Genomic DNA, 19051 nt, shown 5'->3' on the forward strand with positions numbered 1-19051 from the left:
TCTACATTCGAACAGAAAAAGAGAGCAGAATAATAAAGACTAAGAAAATAGCAAATTTTCCACATAAACACCTTTTAATTGTGCAGCGATATAATCGTATTTGACAAATAAAAATAATAATAATAGAATGAAAATTTAAAATCAGAATCAGGAAAACAAGACGAAGACAAAAGTTGAATTTTTATCGATGGCCAGCGAGTGTCGCCGACGATCAATAGCAAATAGTCTGTGCCTGCTGTTCAAGCAAAACGCTTGTGAAAATAAATAACGATTTAAAAAATTTTACGTTTTAAGAAAAGGTGGGTGGTGTTTTTTCATGTTTTTTAATGCAATGGTATTAAAAAAATATGCAGACAAGCATTATGATTTAAAACTTGTAAGCCAGAAAATAAAATAAAAGGGTCTAAATAGAAATTTTGAATTATACAATAACAGATTGCTTGTTAGTTATTCAAAAAGATGTTAAGTGTATGAAAAAATTTACTTGAGTTAAAAAAAATAAGTAATTTTTTTGTCTAAGCAACTACGAAGCTTTTTTATAATTTTTAAAATTTAAAAATAGCATTAACAACAACAACAACATAATAAAAATAGGATAAAAAAACAATTTTAAAAACTGTACAAATAAAGAAGCAAACTAAATGTTTTAAAAAAATGGGATTTATGAAAATATATTATATAATTCATGTTACATACAATTAAATACGTCAATGTGCAAAAAAACATGAAAACATGAAGGTTGATTATTAAGTTGTTGCTCTTTTTTTCGCGTCACCTTCAGTTCTGAGAGTTTTTGAAATCGTGGTGCCAATAAGGAAATTAATGATCGACGATATGTTTTTTATAAACTAAATACTATATTTTTGAGTATTAAAATTTATGATTAAACGATTTTTTTCGAAAACAAAAGTTTTCGTCAAAAAAAAGGTGAAGTGAGATGAAAGACAAACCGAGTCAATTAAGCTTCATCAAATGATATTTTTAAATATTTATAAATCAATCTTGTTCTGTTTAAATAGAAGAAAACATGAAAATTTAGTGGTGGCGTGAAAAAAATAAAAATAAAATAAAGTACTATATACTCAAGGTCTACGTATAAGTATATACATACATACATATGTACAACAGTGAACCGATAAATGCAGTGGCAATTTTTATCAAATTTCGTCAAATAAATTCCTTTATTTTTATTTTCGATATTTTAAGCAAATCCTTTCATGAAAACAGTAACAGATACGATACTAAGCAACTCCATCTCAAAAGCGTTTACGAAAAAATTCGAAAAACTTCATGAAAATTTCGCACTTGTTATTAAGAGTTATATGAACTTTTTTGAGTATGCAGTTATGTAGCTGAATAAATTCTAGCAAAGTACAAACGTTTTTTAGAGCTTCCTCTATGCAAAGTGTGAAATATACTATTTTATATGCAGAAAATTGAAAAAAATTTTAGACTTAATTTTAAAAAATTCAGAGACTCCAAATAAAAAGTTCGAACGTTTCGTAGAATTTTTTTGAAAATGTTTTCGGGAATTAAAAGAAGTTTTTACTTGAAATACTTCAAATAAAAAAAAAAAAAAATTAAAAATTAATGACGAAATTTCAAAAGTATTGGCACTGCTATTTTTTGGCCGCTGGTGTAAGTACATTAGGGTGGCCAAATTTTTGCGATTGAATTTTTTTCGTAAAATTATATACTATCAGATTCTACGCTCCTTAGTCCCAAGGGCCTAAAAAGCTACCTACCACGGTAAAGCATGCCGCCATAAGTTGCGAATAAAGTACGCAGACCCGTGGGAGTCTACCTATTACCGCAGCACCGAATTAAATCTTAAGTGTTCGGGGAGAGATTTTGCGGTTAAAGCAACAATAGTAGCATTAGAGCACAAAAATTCACAAATGAAGCCAGTGATGCCAAATAGAGGGAGTTTTGAATTTTTGTTGGATTTTTTAACACAAATTTTGCTAAAGTATTAAAGGGATTTCCGCAGGCGTACTGAACAAAAAGTTGTATTTTTCAAAATTTAATATTTTTCGTTGGTTTTCCCTTCCACTTGTTCAATAGTATTAGAATTAAAATAAAACAATTTAGCCCTTTCAAATCGGATCTGGATCATGGCCTAACGAAGGTTTGGAAAATGATTGATGCCAGTGGAATATAATCTAAAAGCTTTTGTTTAAGACGTGGAGTGTAAGCTTTTCATAATTTTCAGCATATTTTGAATGATCCCGTGAAATAAGCAGTTTAAAAACAACAAACGGCTAAAATGCAAGTCCCATATCCAGGTAGTGCACTGGGGTTCGGATCTGCTAAATAAACACCCCTATGTCCATTTTCTGATGCCAACTAAGGCAAACGTTTTAGGGACTATGATTTGATGACCTCTAAGGGGAATGTTCGGTATTTTTTAAATTATGTTATAAATGCCCGGCTGGTTGATGTCCTTACGAAGGCAAAAGCTGACATCACCGCCGTACAGGAAACTCGAAGAACGGATCAAGGTAGGAGGACAATAGAGCGACGGCGCTGGTTTGTGGTGCAAAAGAGACTTTGGCCCCACGTCATATCCAGGTAGTTATATTTTAAGATTTATATGAGAAAGTTACCCAGAGCGAAAAATGGCACTGAAGATGACCGAACATCGAACAGATGTGTCTCCAGACCTTATTTGACTAGGGATGACAGTAAATTTATTTTATGTATGGGTTAAACTCTACTGAAAGTTTTTAGGACAATGTTAACCTTATTTGGGGGGTCCTAAAAATTCATCTAAAAGTAGTACTATAAGCAATTCCGAAATGATTTTGAAAATAATTCGAAAGGAGTCCCGGAGCGAAAAAGGATGCCTAGTCAAAATATAAACAAAAAGGTATGTGAACGCGGTTTTCTATCTAAAAAATTGTGTAAATATGTCTTTCATTTCTAAAATATTGAAAATGCGCCTTATTATTCGATTGTACTGACGTTCAAATTTTTTGACAAATAAATATGTTTGTTATTAGCAAGTAAATCAGACATTTGGTGTAAAAACGGAATACCCTAATGTGTACATATAAACATATTAAATGAATAAGTATTTTAGTGACAGTTACTGCTCTCTGCGAGCGTATCTTTAATTTTTTTTGGTAGAGATTTGTATTTTGGAAAACAAATTAAAGAAATAAAATCTAAAAGTGGTTTGTTTTCTCATTTATCTGAAAACAAAAAAAAATATATACAAAAAATGACATCGTGCAGCCGAGGAGGTAAGAACGTTCTCTCACAGCAGCGTTAATTTGTTTATGGTTCTTATTTTATACTTTAGTTTCTACTCAGCAAAATCGTCACTGTTTCAGTGTTTTTGAAAAAACATGAAAATTCATTTGATGTGTGTATACAATAACAAAAAGATTAAACATAAAAATTCGGTAAATGCCTTAACGCCCACACAATATTTCGAAAGTGTATCTTTTTCATATAAATATCAAATTTAAAAACGAACTTTGTGGACATCTGACAAACAAATTTACATACAAGTAATTAAATTCGGTTAGTAAAAACTTTTTATATTTTCGCTCTAGAACATTTTATTGTTTTAAATAAATGTGTATTATTTAAATAAATATAAAAAGTTTTACTATGCGATATAAATAGTGGTACAAAGAGTTGGACTGTTTATGGGGAAAAGCTTCAAAATAAATAATATATTACGGCAAAATGAATTTCTTTTCGAGGTATGTAACCAAAACAATATAGGACAATACGGACAAGAAAATAATTTTTCCGTTTTTCGAAGTTAGCTTCCAAAAGAGGGGATGTTTGAAATTGAACTTTAACCATTTATAGAAACAATAAAGTAAAAATGTAGGCGTAATTAGCCTTTTTTCTTATTTCAAATCTTTGCAGGTTTGGTGTTATGCGAGTTCGAAAGCCGAATCCTCATAAAAAAAAAGAAAAAAAATATTAAAAATATAAAAAAATGTTTATTTCTGATTTAGTTTCTAACTATATGTATGTGTATACGAGGGCTAGGACTATCCGCATATTCGAATAACCGGATTTTATCCGTGTCAACGGATATCCGGTTAATATTCGTTTGTGAAACTATCCGGATATCCGGATTTATGAAGATCCGGTTAATAGCCGTATTTTTGGGTATTCAATGAAAGCAACAAATTGATGTACCATATATGTTTATTTAACATTAATAACAATAAATTCGTGGGGAATTTAAATCAATTAACAGTGAATACAAAAAAGGCTCGTGTTGAGAAATATGTGATATGATGGTAAACTATTTTCTTCTTGTTCTGGTGTAAGAAATCAAGTGCCGATATCATTTCCCGACTCAAACAATTTCGTGTGGGACGAACTACATTTCCAGCACTTGAAAATACCCTTTCAGCAGCTGTTGAAGTGGCAGGTACCGCAAGATATCTTTTGGCGATTTTCGACAGATTGGGATATATTCTTTCATGGTCTTGCAACCAATTGCTCGCACTGAGATTGTGGTTTATTTGTTCTTCGAATAAGTAGACGTGGGACTCGTCTTCCTCCTTTGTGTCACTGTCATTATCATTTAGGAGTCCCATAAAGCTATTTAGAGGCTAACTCCCAAGAACACAGAAATTACTTTTTGGCTTATGGCTCGGTCTTTTCAAATAAATTGGTTTGGATCGATAGCCAGCTGGGTTCTGTACAGTGCATCGTAAAACTTCTGTCTGCTGTTCTAAATAGTAAGTGGATTTAAATTCTTCATTGCTTTAAATTTGTTTTGGTTTGTTGCATTCTCCACAGGATGTTCTTTGTTCCATTATACTGGAATTAGACTCAAAGAACTGCATCAATTTGAGAAAATAAGAACAGCTTTCCAAGTCCTGTTCGAAAAAATTTCTGGAATTCGAATTCGAAAAAGTCTGGCAGTTTCTTGCAATTATCGGAATAAGTAATATTAAGCAGTAAATCAGTTTCGGAAAACCCCTGGGGGGTCTATGCAGAGAAATAAATTCCTTCGCATAGCAGGCTAGGACAAACGTGCTGGTACTTGAGGGTACCATATTTATAGATGGCGAAGGCTCGATTTTCTATTGACCTCGCTAAAATCTTTTGGTGGCTATCACAACAACAACAGCTCTGAAAAAGCTGTTACCAAGGATACCAATTCTAGTGTATAGGGTGCAGAAATCTATGGTACCCGGCAGAAAGACACGAACTTCCGTGAAGGTACTACGATGCAATAGCATTAAGCGTTCACTGATGTTGACGGCCTCAAGCGGCATAAATACATATGTACATACATATTCCATGTGTTTTTCAGACGAAAAAGGAATCTCGGACGAATATTGAATTTGATTTTGGCAAAAACATTTCTTTTTTCTTGTCAATGAAACTTTGGAATTTTTAATGTATTACAAGGTTGAAGGTCATAAACAAAATTGAAACATTTCGAAAGTGTAATAAACTACAAAATTTAAATGACACGATGAGCGAAACAAATGAAATTAAATTTTTTCAGTGCATGTATATCGTGCTCTCATGTTTAGTAAAGTTCGCCTGCAAGTACTTGCGAGTAAAAAAATAGCAGCGAAAACTGTTTATCAGCGTTTCTTTTTTCGTGTATTTAAAAAAAAAAAAAATATGTATGAATCATATAAAGAAAACTGGCCAAAGAAACCTCGAAGGCGTTTTCGAAAAAAATGGGAAATTCGGTAAGTTTTGAAAAATCTCCCACGAAATCTGCTAAAAGTTAATGTGAGTTCTGAGAAATTTCAAACTTCTACTTTGTCAAACTAAAATCAATTGGACTAAAAAGCTGCACACTCTAAAAGTTTTCTGAAACTATAAAATATATTAAGAAATTTTGATAAACATTTTTAAAAGCTCCGAACTTTTGAAAATTTTTTACTCGCAAGTGTACATACATAACAAAATTGTTGCATATTTCAAGGGAACATTTGCTTTACATTAGCTCCCCAAAATTGCCTCTATTCAAACACCCTTTAACTTATGTTTGTATACAATAATGTTTGTATGCAATATAAAGCTTAATATAACTAATTTGAATTCTATTTTAAAATTTTCCTTTTCTAAAAATAGCCAAACGCCAGTTGCATACAATTTCGATATGGAGAAAATTACAACTGCGCGTCCACAGCGCATTCGCCGTCATAGCAGGTGTGTATGTGGGAGTTTACTTGTATCGTTCGGTTGCTAGCTTGTTTTCGGTATTGTAAATAGTTTCTAAAATTAAAGAGTATTACTGCATTTAAAATACAAAATATTTTTCATGTTTTAGCTTTGCGCTGTTAACTAAACGAGAAATGTGTGTGCTGTTTGCTGTTAAATTTTAACTTAAAAGTATGTATTTGAAAAGTGTTGGTGTGAAAAAAAGAAATTCGATTAGATTAAGATGAGGTTTGATTCAGTCATGAAGGCACACGTTAATACTCTTTGCGACATCTTTTGACCACAATAAAAAGAGTCGTAAAAATTTTATCGATTAATATTTACTTATTTTGCGCTAGAATCTTAAAAAATAAGATAAAACTTCGAAATTACATTAGAATTTTATTTATTTTTTATTAGTTTGGATTCACTCACTTTGTAAGCAGTTAGCAAAAATAAAGCAAAAATCTGGAAATAATGCTTCGATGATTATTCGAAGTTAAATTTTTTTTGATAGCTATAATTTGTTCTTAAACTCGAATTTTTTCGAATACATATTGTCATTGAGCATGAAATTTTTGAAAATGCCATTTGTTTTTTTTTTTTGCCTACTTTGAGGGGCTTTTAAAGATGAACTAACATTTTTTCAATTCATTGCATTTGAATATCGTCGGCTTAGATAAACCTGCCAAGCGATATAAAAAAATTGTACTTGGTAGCCAAACAACTTTTATTTTTCATTGTACTCATAGGAAGCGAACTGGGGCTTTATTCTGTAGATTGATTCGAAAAAAAATTCGACTCTAAAGTAGAGATATACGCCGCCGCCGCCGATTTTCGTCGTTTTTCGCACGTCGCCGCCGAAAGTCAAAAATATCGGCGTCCGGCGCGTTACTATATTTTCTACTCGTTTAAGACTGTTTAGGCCATTTATTGTTCATGTCGAAAATTGGTCGAAAGTGGTATCAACGGATGCGCATCACTGCCGGTTATATGAATCCAATTTCGAAATTTAACTCTTTCTAACTATTCACTGTTAGCTGGGCGCCCATCGTGGTGTGATGGTAGCGTGCTCCGCCTACCACACCGAACATCCTGGGTTCATGCCCCGGGCAAAGCAACATCAAAATTTTTAAATTTTTTCAATTAGAAGAAAATTTTTCTAAACCGGGTCGCCCCTCGGCAGTGTTTGGCGAGCGCTCCGGATGTAGTTCTGCCATGAAAAGCTCTCAGCGAAAACTCATCTGCCTAGCAGATGCCGTTCGGAGTCGGCGTAAAACATGTAGGTCCCGTCCGGCCAATTTGTAGGGAAAATCAAGAGGAGCACGACGCAAATTGGAAGAGAAGCTCAGCCTTAGATCTCTTCGGAGGTTATCGCGCCTTACATTTATTTTATTTTTAACTGTTCAAAAGTTATTTAAAAAAGCAGGCGCATTCAATGCCAGCTTAACACGGATTTGGAATCACCAAATTCACCAAGTTATTAAAACAAAACACTAAAAGAAAAGTTATATAATAAATTTATATGCTCACTTTGCATAGTTTTTTTTTAAAAATTGATAATGAACAATGATTTCAAATAAAATGACCCAAGGCGAACATGTTTTCAAATTGTTCTCAAGTTGTTAAAAAAAGCAAAAAACCCAAAAAGGTTCCGATTTAAAAAAAAAATTGTATATTGCGATTGGCTGAAAGAATAAGCGAAATCAGTGATGCTAAATCCTTTAGTAGGTTCTGGGGGCATAAACACCCCTTTGAAATGATTCTTACCTCATACTTAAGTTGAGGATATATGTACGTATGAGAAGGGCTTACATTCAAACATCTGTTGTTTATTTGCGAAACCTTAAAATAGCGTCTGAAATGTTGATTTTGATTTTCACACTTCATTATTCAATACCCACGTCTCTTGGTTTGACACTTCTTAAAGTTGGCGGCCATATCCCCAACTAGCCCAATGGAGTGAATCACATTGTTTATAGCCTACCAACCAAGTTTAAATATAACCTACGCGTTACGGCTACTGTCACATATGTGAATACGTAGGCACATACATATATTTACCAGGTGAGACTTTCTCCTTCGCAAGGACACTCAAATTGGTGAAGCAAAAGCTTTCCCAAGACAGTCGAACAAATGGCCGGGTGTCATACTGCCCTAACGTAGTGGACAGTCGAACTAGGCTGAAATTTGAAGCTACGCGGTTATTTATAATGAATTCTTGTATCAAAAGGCATGAAAACAACAGTTTGGACTGAGCCTAACATTAACATCTTTCAACTTAAAATCGTTTTGGTTTAACGAAGACTACTGAATTCAATGTTTCGAGCACAAACGTCTGCAAACTTTGGTCTACATTTAAAAAAATTATCTAGGGTCTTTGTACAATTTATTATGTAGGATTATACTATTTGCACCTATAATTTACACCATAATATCCACTTAGACTGCTTATGATTTCGGGGGCGGCCAGGAGGCGTGGTAGTGACTGGTGGTGGACAGGATTACTACTGTTCGCACATCGGGAATTATAGCTCTTAAAACAGCTGAAAAAACTAGAGGCGCCCTTTTCCGCGATCAACAATAGGCCATCATTGGTGCTAATCGTTATATTGTACCAAGAGAGTCATGAGTATTCAAATACCATTAATAGCAACCGTAAGTCGCCTTTGTACGTGACCAGCAAGGAGCAACAAAATATTAAAAAAAAAATCGTGTCTACAACGAGTATTAGTAGTTGACCCAGAACATCTCCTCCGGTGAAACTACGACAGACAAAAGTGTTTAAGTACTTAAATTTTTTTCGGCAGACGTAGCAGTACCAGTCCCTTAGACCAGAGTTAGGTTCGAAACCTCCCTCCGCAAGGAGCTGAATGATCCGCGAGACCCCCAGCGGGTTAGGGGATCAGAATATACCCGGGGTAGGTATGCCTGTCGTAAGAGGCGACTAAAATACCAGATTCAAGGGGCTGTGTAGCGCAACCTTTCAGGTTGCCAGTGCAATATATAGCTTCTCCAAACCCAATTGTCAACCTCACCTATCCGCGGCGAATCCTGTTTCACTAACAAACGAGGCTCTGGCGGTAGGGAGGGAGGGGATGGCCTGAAGATTTAATGTGGCCCCATAAATCGTTCCCGAGATGGTCGGGCTAGCACCTTAATGGTGCTATGGTACCGGAGCGTACGGGATTTGTATCCGGCAAAGGACCATCACATCGATAACACTCCCCAAAGCCTTCGGGGAGCAACCTTATCGCTACAACAACAACAACAACATCCGCGAGACTCTGAGGCAAACCCCTAGATCTATCCAAAAACGTCGATTTCCTGAAATACATACAAACAAACCCTTTCCTAAATATTATTTTAAAATAGAAAAATCAAGCTTTTTAAATAATAGTGCCTACGCCGCAGCCGCCGATATAGTTATCAGCGTAAACCTCTACTCTGAAGCCGTTGGCTTTTTTTATTTTAATGGCCCTTATATGATGTTACTTTGCTGATTGGTTGATGTATTATTTCTACCAAGCTGCATCAAAAAGTAATTTATAAAAAAAAACAAGTAAGGAAGGTTAAGTTCAGGTGTAACCGAACATTACATACTCAGTTGAGAGCTATGGTGACAACATAAGGGAAAATAACCATGTAGGAAAATGAACCGAGGGAAACCGTGGAATGTGTTTGTATGACATGTGTATCAAATGAAAGACATTAAAGAGTATTTTATGAGGGAGTGGGCCATAGTTCTATAGGTGGTCGTCATTTAGGGATATCGCCATAAAGGTGGATCAGGGTTGACTCTAGAATTTGTTTGTACAATATGTGTATCAAAAAAAAAAGGTGCTAATGAGTATTTTAAAAGGGAGTGATCCTTAGTTCCATAGGTGGACGCCGTTTGGAGATATCGCCATAAAGATGGACCAGGGATGACCCTAGAATTTGTTTGTACAATATGGGTATCAAAAAAAAAGGTGCTAATGAGTTTTTTTAAAAGGGAGTGATCCTTAGTTCCATAAGTGGACGCCGTTTCGAGATATCGCCATAAAGGTGGACCAGGTGACCCTAGACCCCAGCGGGTTAGGGGATCAGAATATACCCGCGGTAGGTGCCTGTCGTAAGAGGCGACTAAAATACCAGATTCAAGGGGATGTGTAGCGCAACCTTTCAGGCTGCCAGCGCAATATATAGCTTCTCCAAACCCAATTGTCAACCTCACCTATCCGCGGCGAATCCTGTTTCACTAACAGACGAGGCTCTGGCGACCCCAAGCTCCTCATGGAACTTGGGGGTAGGGAGGGAGGGAATGGCCTGAAGCTTTAATGTGGTCACATAAATCGTTCCCGAGATGGTCGGGCTAGCACCTTAATGGTGCTATGGTACCGGAGCGTACCGGATTTGTATCCGGCAAAGGACCATCACATCGATAACACTCCCCAAAGCCTTCGGGGAGCAACCTTATCGCTACAACAACAACAACAACAGGTGACCCTAGAACCCAAGGCAGTCGGTTCTATGTACCGGAGCGACTCGGGATTTTTCCCGACCAAGGACTGTCATTTCAGTGTGACCCCATTTAATTTGTTTCGTCCCTCCCACAAATTGTCATCCTCCCAGCAGCTCCTTGCAGCAGGACTGCTACATATTCTCTTACTCCGGGAAGGTATCGAACCCAATCCGGGTCCGTCTCCTGACCCCGGTCCTGAGAAATGGTTTTGCTGCATTTGCCAGAAAAGAATCTTTTTAGGACGGTCATACTCTGTTCAGTGTGTCTCGTGCAAGGGATGGTTGCATCGGACAGGTTGTTCTGGGCTTGATCCCAAAACCCGACGTCCACGTAACTTTTATAAATCTTTTGTGGCTCCTTGCTGCTCACGCCCAAGGGCGTCCCGTAGTCTACGCCTAAGCGTATCCCCACTACCTTCCAGCAGCTTCGCTGCTCAGCAAGCCACAACAAGTACCCGCTGCTGCTCGCGCCCCACGGCGCCAACAACTCAAACAGCTGATACCACTCATAACTACTACCTTCGTAGTAGAGCTGGTAGCAATGCTGAGCATCAGCCCCTGCCCCCGTCTTCTTCTCCCCCCCTCTTTTCTGGCAGCAATCGTGCAGGTCAGGGAAACAGACTCTTAGTCCCTGCCTCCGTTTGCACCGTCTGCCAGCACAGAATATATAGGTGTGCGACATCCGCTCAATGCAGCTCCTGCCTTGGGTGGTGCCACTTTCCTAGATGTTCTGGTCTCCGCGACGGCAACCCCTCGACGGGTTTCATCGCGCCATGTTGCCAGGTCGCAAACCCAAATCATCCGGGTACCCCAATGCTTGCCCAAGGGCGCCCAGTCCCAAGGCCACAACAGCAATTGCGCCCTGGCCTTGCACAACCTAGGCGTAGTCACCCCTCACTTACCCCTAGAGTGGCGGTGTCACCCCTCATGCACTTCAGAATTCTGCAGTTCAACTGTAATGGACTAACTGGGAAGATTACGGAGATAGTCGATTTCATGAAGCGGCACAACATCCGCATTGCTGCGATTCAAGAGACTAAACTCACAGCAAGATCTGCATTGCAGACCTGCTCTGGTTATAATGTCCACAGGAAAGACCGCGAGAGCGGAAATGGAGGCGGCCTCGCGTTTATTATACACCACTCTGTGCAATATCATATATTTGATCCTGGCATCGACCGCAGTGACAATGTCTTAGAACGTCAAGGCCTATCTGTCCGGTCAGGCGATGCAAATCTAGAAATCATCAACATCTACATCCCTCCTGTCACCTGTTGCCCCAGTGGATACCGCCCTAATATCGAGGCCTTACTCACTGGCAACAATCGCATTATCTTAGGCGATTTCAATGCCCATCACGACCTATGGCATTCAAACTTGCGGGCGGACGGTAGGGGTGAGATGTTGGCGGATCAAATAGACGAAACGACGTTCTGCACAATAAACGGAGACGCCCCCACACGTATGGTAGGAAGCTGTCATAGCTCGCCAGATATCTCAATCGTGAGCGCAGAACTCGTAAACTGCGTCAACTGGCAGCCGATGGTAACATTGGCATCTGACCACCTGCCCATACTTATTTCGTTCGAGCGTACCGCCGACTTCATCGTCACCGAAAAACGCGTTTTCATAAACTTCAAAAAAGGAAAGTGGGAAGAATATAAATCTGCAACAGACAGCAGCTTTGCTGCCCTCCCTATCCCGACTGATGCCCGCCAAGGGGAGCGTGCCTTCCGTAAGATCATTGAATCCGCCTCGGCACATTTCATTCCCGCCGGGAGAATTCCCGAAATCCGGCCCCACTTCCCGGCGGAGGCCGCGAGCTTAGCGAGGGAACGGGTCCTTATAAGACAGCTTGATCCAGGCGACCCCCAAATAAGGGATATAAACCAACGCATCAGATTGCTTGTGGACGAACACAAGCGGGCGAAATGGGAAGAGCACCTAAGAGGTTGTAACCTCTCTACCGGTGTAGGTAAACTTTGGTCCACCGTAAAGTCCCTATCGAATCCGACTAAGCACAAAGACAAAGTTTCCATCGCCTTTGGCGATAAGGTGCTGTCGGATGCGAAAAAATGCGCGAGCGCTTTCTGCCGACAATATATAATGCATCCTACGGTCGACAAAGATAGACGGAGAGCCAATAGACACGCACATAAACACAAACTTCACGCGTCACCAATTACCATCACCGCTAGAGAGGTTGAGGACGCCATTGGTCGCGCTAAACCATCCAAAGCAGTGGGCCCAGACGGCATAGCCATGCCGATGCTTAAAAACCTAGGGAAAGAGGGTTTCAAATATTTAGCGCATGTCTTCAACCTGTCTCTTTCCACCTTTGTCATACCCGAGAAATGGAAAATGGCAAAGGTGGTCCCGCTACTAAAGCCTGGGAAACCAGCTAACGTAGGTGAGTCATATCGTCCGATATCTCTCCTATCGCCAGTGGCAAAGACGCTTGAAGCCATTTTGCTCCCTTATTTCCAAGCACATTTGCAGCTAGCCCCTCATCAGCATGGCTTCAGAAAACTCCATAGCACTACCTCCGCGCTAAATGTCATTAGCACCCAGATAAATTGCGGTTTGAATCAATATCCCCACCATAGAACAGTACTCGTAGCGTTAGACCTATCAAAAGCTTTTGATACGGTCAACCATGGCTCGTTACTGCAAGACCTGGAAGGGTCTACCCTTCCCCCATGTCTTAAAAGGTGGACCGCAAATTATCTGGGTGGTCGGCAGGCATCGGTGCAATTCAGAAACGAAACATCAAAACAAAGGAGAATTAAACAAGGGGTGCCACAGGGTGGTGTCCTATCCCCGCTTTTGTTTAATTTCTACATATCTAAGCTACCTTCACCACCGAAAGGAGTCACAATCGTTTCCTACGCCGATGACTGCACAATAATGGCCACAGGCCCAGGCCCAAAGATCGATGAGCTATGCAATAAAATAAACGGCTATCTCCCTGATCTCTCCAGTTTTTTCGCCTCGCAAAACCTGGCATTGTCACCGACTAAATCTTCCGCGACCTTATTTACAACATGGACGCCCCAAATGTCGACCATATTGAACATCCACGTCGATGGCACTACGCTACCGACTGTTCTACACCCCAAAATCTTGGGTGTGACGTTTGATCAGGATCTACATTTTGGTGCGCACGCAACCGCAATTGTTCCAAGAATTCAGAGCCGTAATAAAATCCTCAAATCCCTTGCTGGCAGTACCTGGGGAAAAGATAAAGAAACGCTCTTGACCACATACAAAGCAATTAGCCAGCCGATTACGTGCTACGCGTCACCCATATGGTCGCCAAGCCTAAAAACCACCCACTGGAAGAAACTACAGGCCTGCCAAAATACTGCTCTCAGAATCGCCACGGGCTGTCTTCTTATGTCCCCAGAACACCATCTGCATAATGAGGCGAGAATACTCCCCATCAGGGAGAGAAATGAGATGCTGACCAAACAGTTTCTGTTGAATACCCAGAAACCTGGGCATCCCAACAGACATCTGATTGACGAACCAGCACCGCCTAGGGGCCAAAGGAGTCATCTCCGTAAGCATTTTGAGGAAATACGGCACCTGAGAACCCAGCCGTATGAAGCGGAAAAACACAAGCAGGTCCTTGGTGAATTCCATAGACAGGCGTCGGACCTTTATGTCGAGAATTGCCCGGTGAATCCAGTACTTGAAGAAAAATATCCAGAACTCGCAGAAGAGGAACGCATACTCCCCAGGGAAACGCGTGTCACTCTTGCTCAACTTCGTTCTGGATACTGTAACAGGTTAAACTCTTACCTATCCAGAATCAACCCCGACATACAAAATGTATGGCCTGCTTGCAATGTGTCCCCACATGACACCAACCATCTCTTTAATTGTAATGTGGAACCAACGCCTCTAACACCCCTTTCCTTATGGTCCACCCCTGTTGAAACGGCAAGTTTCCTTGGACTCCCGTTAGAGGATATTGATGACAATTTGTGATCGGTCGCGGCTATTAGGTGGGGCGAGCATTGCTACAACAACAACAACAACAACAACCCTAGAACTTGTTTGTACGATATGGGTATCAAATTAAAGGTATTAATGAGGGTTTTAAAAGGGAGTGGTAGTAGTTGTATAGGTGGTCGCTTTTTCGAGATATCGCCATAGAGGTGGACCAGGGGTGAATCTAGAATGCGTTTGTACAATATGGGTATCAAACGAAAGGTGTTAATGAGTATTTTAAAAGGGAGTGGGCCTTAGTTCTATAGGTGGACGCCGTTTCGAAATATCGCCATAAAGGTGGACCAGGGGTGACTCTAGGATGGGGGTTTTAAAAGGGAGTGGTGGTAGTTGTATAGGTGGTCGCCTTTTCGAGATATCGCCATAAAGGTGGACCAGGGGTGACTCTAGCATACGTTTGTACAATATGGGTATCAAACGAAAGGTGTTAATGAGTATTTTAAAAGGGAGTGGGCCTTAGTTCTATAGGTGGACGCCTTTTCGAGGTATCGCAATAAAGGTGGACCAGAGGTGACTCTAGACTTTGTTTGTACAATATGGGTATTAAATGAAAGGTGTTAATGAGTATTTTAAAAGGGAGTGGGCCTTAGTTCTATAGGTGGACGCCTTTTCGAGATATCTCCATAAAGGTGGACCAGGGGTGACTCTAGAATATGTTTGTACGATATGGGTATCAAATGAAAGGTGTTAATGAGTATTTTAAAAGGGCGTGGGGCTTAGTTCTATAGGTGGACGTCGTTTAGAAATATCGCCATAAAGGTGGACCAGGAGTGACTCTAGGATGTGTTTGTACGATATGGGTATCAAATTAAAGGTATTAATGAGGGTTTTAGAAGGGAGTGGTGGTAGTTGTATAGGTGGTCGCTTTTTCGAGATATCGCCATAAAGGTGTACCAGGGGTGACTCTAGAATGCGTTTGTACAATATGGGTATCAAACGAAAGGTGTTAATGAGTATTTTAAAAGGGAGTGGGCCTTAGTTCTATAGGTGGACGCCGTTTCGAAATATCGCCATAAAGGTGGACCAGGGGTGACTCTAGGATGTGTTTGTACGATATGGGTATCAAATTAAAGGTATTGAGGGTTTTAAAGGGAGTGGTGGTAGTTGTATAGGTGGTCGCCTTTTCGAGATATCGCCATAAAGGTGGACCAGGGGTGACTCTAGAATACGTTTGTACAACATGGGTATCAAACGAAAGGTGTTAATGAGTATTTTAAAAGGGAGTGGGCCTTAGTTCTATAGGTGGACGCCTTTTCGAGATATCGCCATAAAGGTGGACCAGGGATGACTCTAGAATATGTTTGTACGATATGGGTATCAAATGAAAGGTGTTAATGAGTATTTTAAAAGGGCGTGGGGCTTAGTTCTATAGGTGGACGCCTTTTCGAGATATCGCCACAAAGGTGGACCAGGGGTGACTCTAGAATGTGTTTGTACGATATTGGTATCAAATTAAAGGTATTAATGAGAGTTTTAAAAGGGAGTGGTGGTAGTTGTATATGTGAAGGCGTTTGCCAGATATCGACCAAAATGTGGACCAGGGTGACCCAGAACATCATCTGTTGTATACCGCTAATTTATTTATATATGTAATACCTGCAAAGATTTCAAGGGTTTTTTTAAAGTTATATTTCGCGTCAATAAACCAATCCAATTACCATGTTTCATCCCTTTTTTCGTATTTGGTATAGAATTATGGCATTTTTTTCATTTTTCGGAATTTTCGATATCGAAAAAGTGGGCGTGGTCATAGTCGGATTTCGTTCATTTTTTACACCAAGATAAAGTGCGTTCAGATAAGTACGTGAACTAAGTTTAGTAAAGATATGTCGATTTTTGCTGTAGTTATCGTGTTAACGGCCATGCGGAAGGACAGACGGACGACCGTGTATAAAAACTTGGCGTGGCTTCAACCGATTTCGCCCTCTTTCACAGAAAGCAGTTAACGTCATAAAATATATGCCCCTACCAAATTTCAAAAGGATTGGTAAATTTTTGTTCGACTTATGGCATTAAAAGTATCCTAGACAAATTAAATGAAAAAGGGCGGAGCCACTCCCATTTGGAAATTTTCTTTTATTTTTGTATTTTGTTGCACCATATCATTACTGGAGTTGAATGTTGACATAATTTACTTATATACTGTAAAGATATTAAATTTTTTGTTAAAATTTTACTTTAAAAAAAATTTTTTTTTAAAAGTGGGTGTGGTCCTTCTCCGATTTTGCTAATTTTTATTAAGCGTACATATAGTAATAGGAGTAACGTTCCTGCCAAATTTCATCATGATATCTTCAACGACTGCCAAATTACAGCTTGCAAAAGTTTTAAATTACCTTCTTTTAAAAGTGGGCGGTGCCACGCCCATTGTCCAAAATTTTACTAATTTTCAATTCTGCGTCATAAGTTCAACTCACCTACCAAATTTCATCGCTTTATCTGTCTTTGGTAATGAATTATTGCACTTTTTCGGTTTTTCGAAATTTTCGATATCGAAAAAGTGGGCGTGGTTATAGTCCGATATCGTTCATTTTAAATAGCGATCTGAGATGAGTGCTCAGGAACCTACATACCAAATTTCATCAAGATACCTCAAAATTTACTCAAGTTATCGTGTTAACGGACGGACGGACGGACATGGCTAAATCAAATTTTTTTTCGATCCTGATGATTTTGTATATGGAAGTATATATCTATCTCGATTCCTTTATACCTGTACAACCAACCGTTATGCAATCAAACTTAATATACTCTGTGAGCTCTGCTCAACTGAGTATAAAAAGTAGTAGTTAGCAGGTTTGCACTCTCAAGCCGACGATAAGCAAAGATTTGCATACCTTTGAGCTTGGTCAATAGCATTTTAATAATTTTTTCTTACATTTAACCAGACGTGCATGGCCCCCAGAGGATGATCTAAATCAGAAACGTCTCGTAAAACGACTTTTTACACCAGACATTAAGCGTATGCTCAAGGATTGGCTTGTGCGTCGTCGCGATAATCCCTATCCAAGTCGTGATGAGAAAAAACGTTTAGCGGTCGAGACTGGCCTAACGTATACACAAATATGCAATTGGTTTGCTAACTGGCGTCGAAAATTGAAAAATTCTGAACGTGAACGCAATGAAAGGTCTTGGGGTCATCTTATCAAAAATTACAATACAAATACACGTGGAAATGTTGAACAGTTTAGTATATCTTCAGAGGATAGTATTTGGGAAGAGAATGAGTTTGTGCGTGATGGTGATGAAATGAAACGTAGTGATGATGACGATGAAGAATATGAATCGCGTGAAGATGGGATGAATAGTTGTAATGACGGTACATTGAGTTCTTCAGCTGGTTATAGTAGTAATGACAAGAATCAACCTACAAGAGATTCTTTTATGAAACAACAATTTTGTTATAACCGAAATATACCAAATTTTAAAAGCTCATCAGCAATCCTTTCATCGGCTCATCACGTGCAACCACAGCCGTCAAATTACACGAAGCCAACTCTTGAGGCACATCGCTCAGCCATTTGCAATGCAAAGTACAAACAAAAGATGATGGAGAAATATCTTCGCGATATGAATGATGCGCATTTAAATGTAATAACACAACGAACGGCCCCCGAAAATGACTTCACCACCAATTATGGTACAAAGCAGCAGATCGTAAATGAAACTGATAGCCATCCGGCTCAAAATATAGGCCACACTGGTAGCACAGCATTGACAAAATGGCTAGAAAGTGCCGCACGTTTTACGCCCGATAAAAATAACTATTTCATAGAATGGAATGGTAGAACGTAAGTTAACAAAAGAACAAATTTTACTACATAGATTAAAATATATACACCTCTTTTTAGTGGAAAATTGGAGCGTAAACCATGTTCAAAACAATTGCGATGCGTCACTATTATACCAGCCCACTCGAATATCTTACAACGTCAGCCTACTAAGACCGGCTGCCCAACACAATTAGAAATGGATGCTGCTGAAGCGTTGGCGAATATGGCATTTAATTGCCGACAAAGAATGTTGGATTGTAATAATAATTCTGTCGGTAGTGGGAGCTTACAGACTGTAAAGGCAATAAGTTCCTAGTAGCAAATTGTTAGTCTTACAAACAAACGTTAGCATATGCATCTACATATATGTATATGTACATCACAGGAGCAAGCATTCCAGTGTAAATTTTGGGTGCAAAATATTATGCGAATTTAGTAAATTAATTCTTACCATGACCAAAAGCAGTTAAGACTAGACTAAAAAGAAATCAGTTTTAAAAGACATAGAGTGAAATGTGCGAATGAATAAATCAGAATAAAATCAGAACATGTATTTGTTTTTATGAAATTCTTTCGAACGAAATCGAAAGAAGTCGCAACTAGACATGTACATTAAT

At 39.0% G+C, this 19051-nt stretch overlaps 1 protein-coding gene across 3 annotated transcripts; it reads left to right on the top strand.

The window, feature by feature from the left end:
* Window positions 1-71: 71 nt before the first annotated feature.
* Window positions 72-18981, top strand: LOC137241245 (iroquois-class homeodomain protein irx-3). Of its 3 annotated transcripts, none has more exons than XM_067768627.1 (4): window positions 72-299; window positions 6076-6153; window positions 17550-18452; window positions 18513-18981. In XM_067768627.1, exons 2-4 carry the CDS (start codon window positions 6104-6106, stop codon window positions 18748-18750), a joined length of 1191 nt encoding a protein of 396 aa, XP_067624728.1. In that variant the 5' UTR covers window positions 72-299; window positions 6076-6103; the 3' UTR covers window positions 18751-18981. The 3 variants fall into 3 exon arrangements, with proteins under 3 accessions (XP_067624728.1, XP_067624730.1, XP_067624729.1); XM_067768628.1 differs by lacking the exon at window positions 72-299 and adding an exon at window positions 2848-2869; XM_067768629.1 differs by lacking the exon at window positions 6076-6153 and having other exon boundaries at window positions 81-299.
* The last annotated feature ends 70 nt before the right edge of the window (window positions 18982-19051 follow it).

The sequence above is a fragment of the Eurosta solidaginis genome, chromosome 2 (genome assembly GCF_040869045.1).
Source record: "Eurosta solidaginis isolate ZX-2024a chromosome 2, ASM4086904v1, whole genome shotgun sequence".
Taxonomy (NCBI): Eukaryota; Metazoa; Arthropoda; class Insecta; order Diptera; family Tephritidae; genus Eurosta; species Eurosta solidaginis.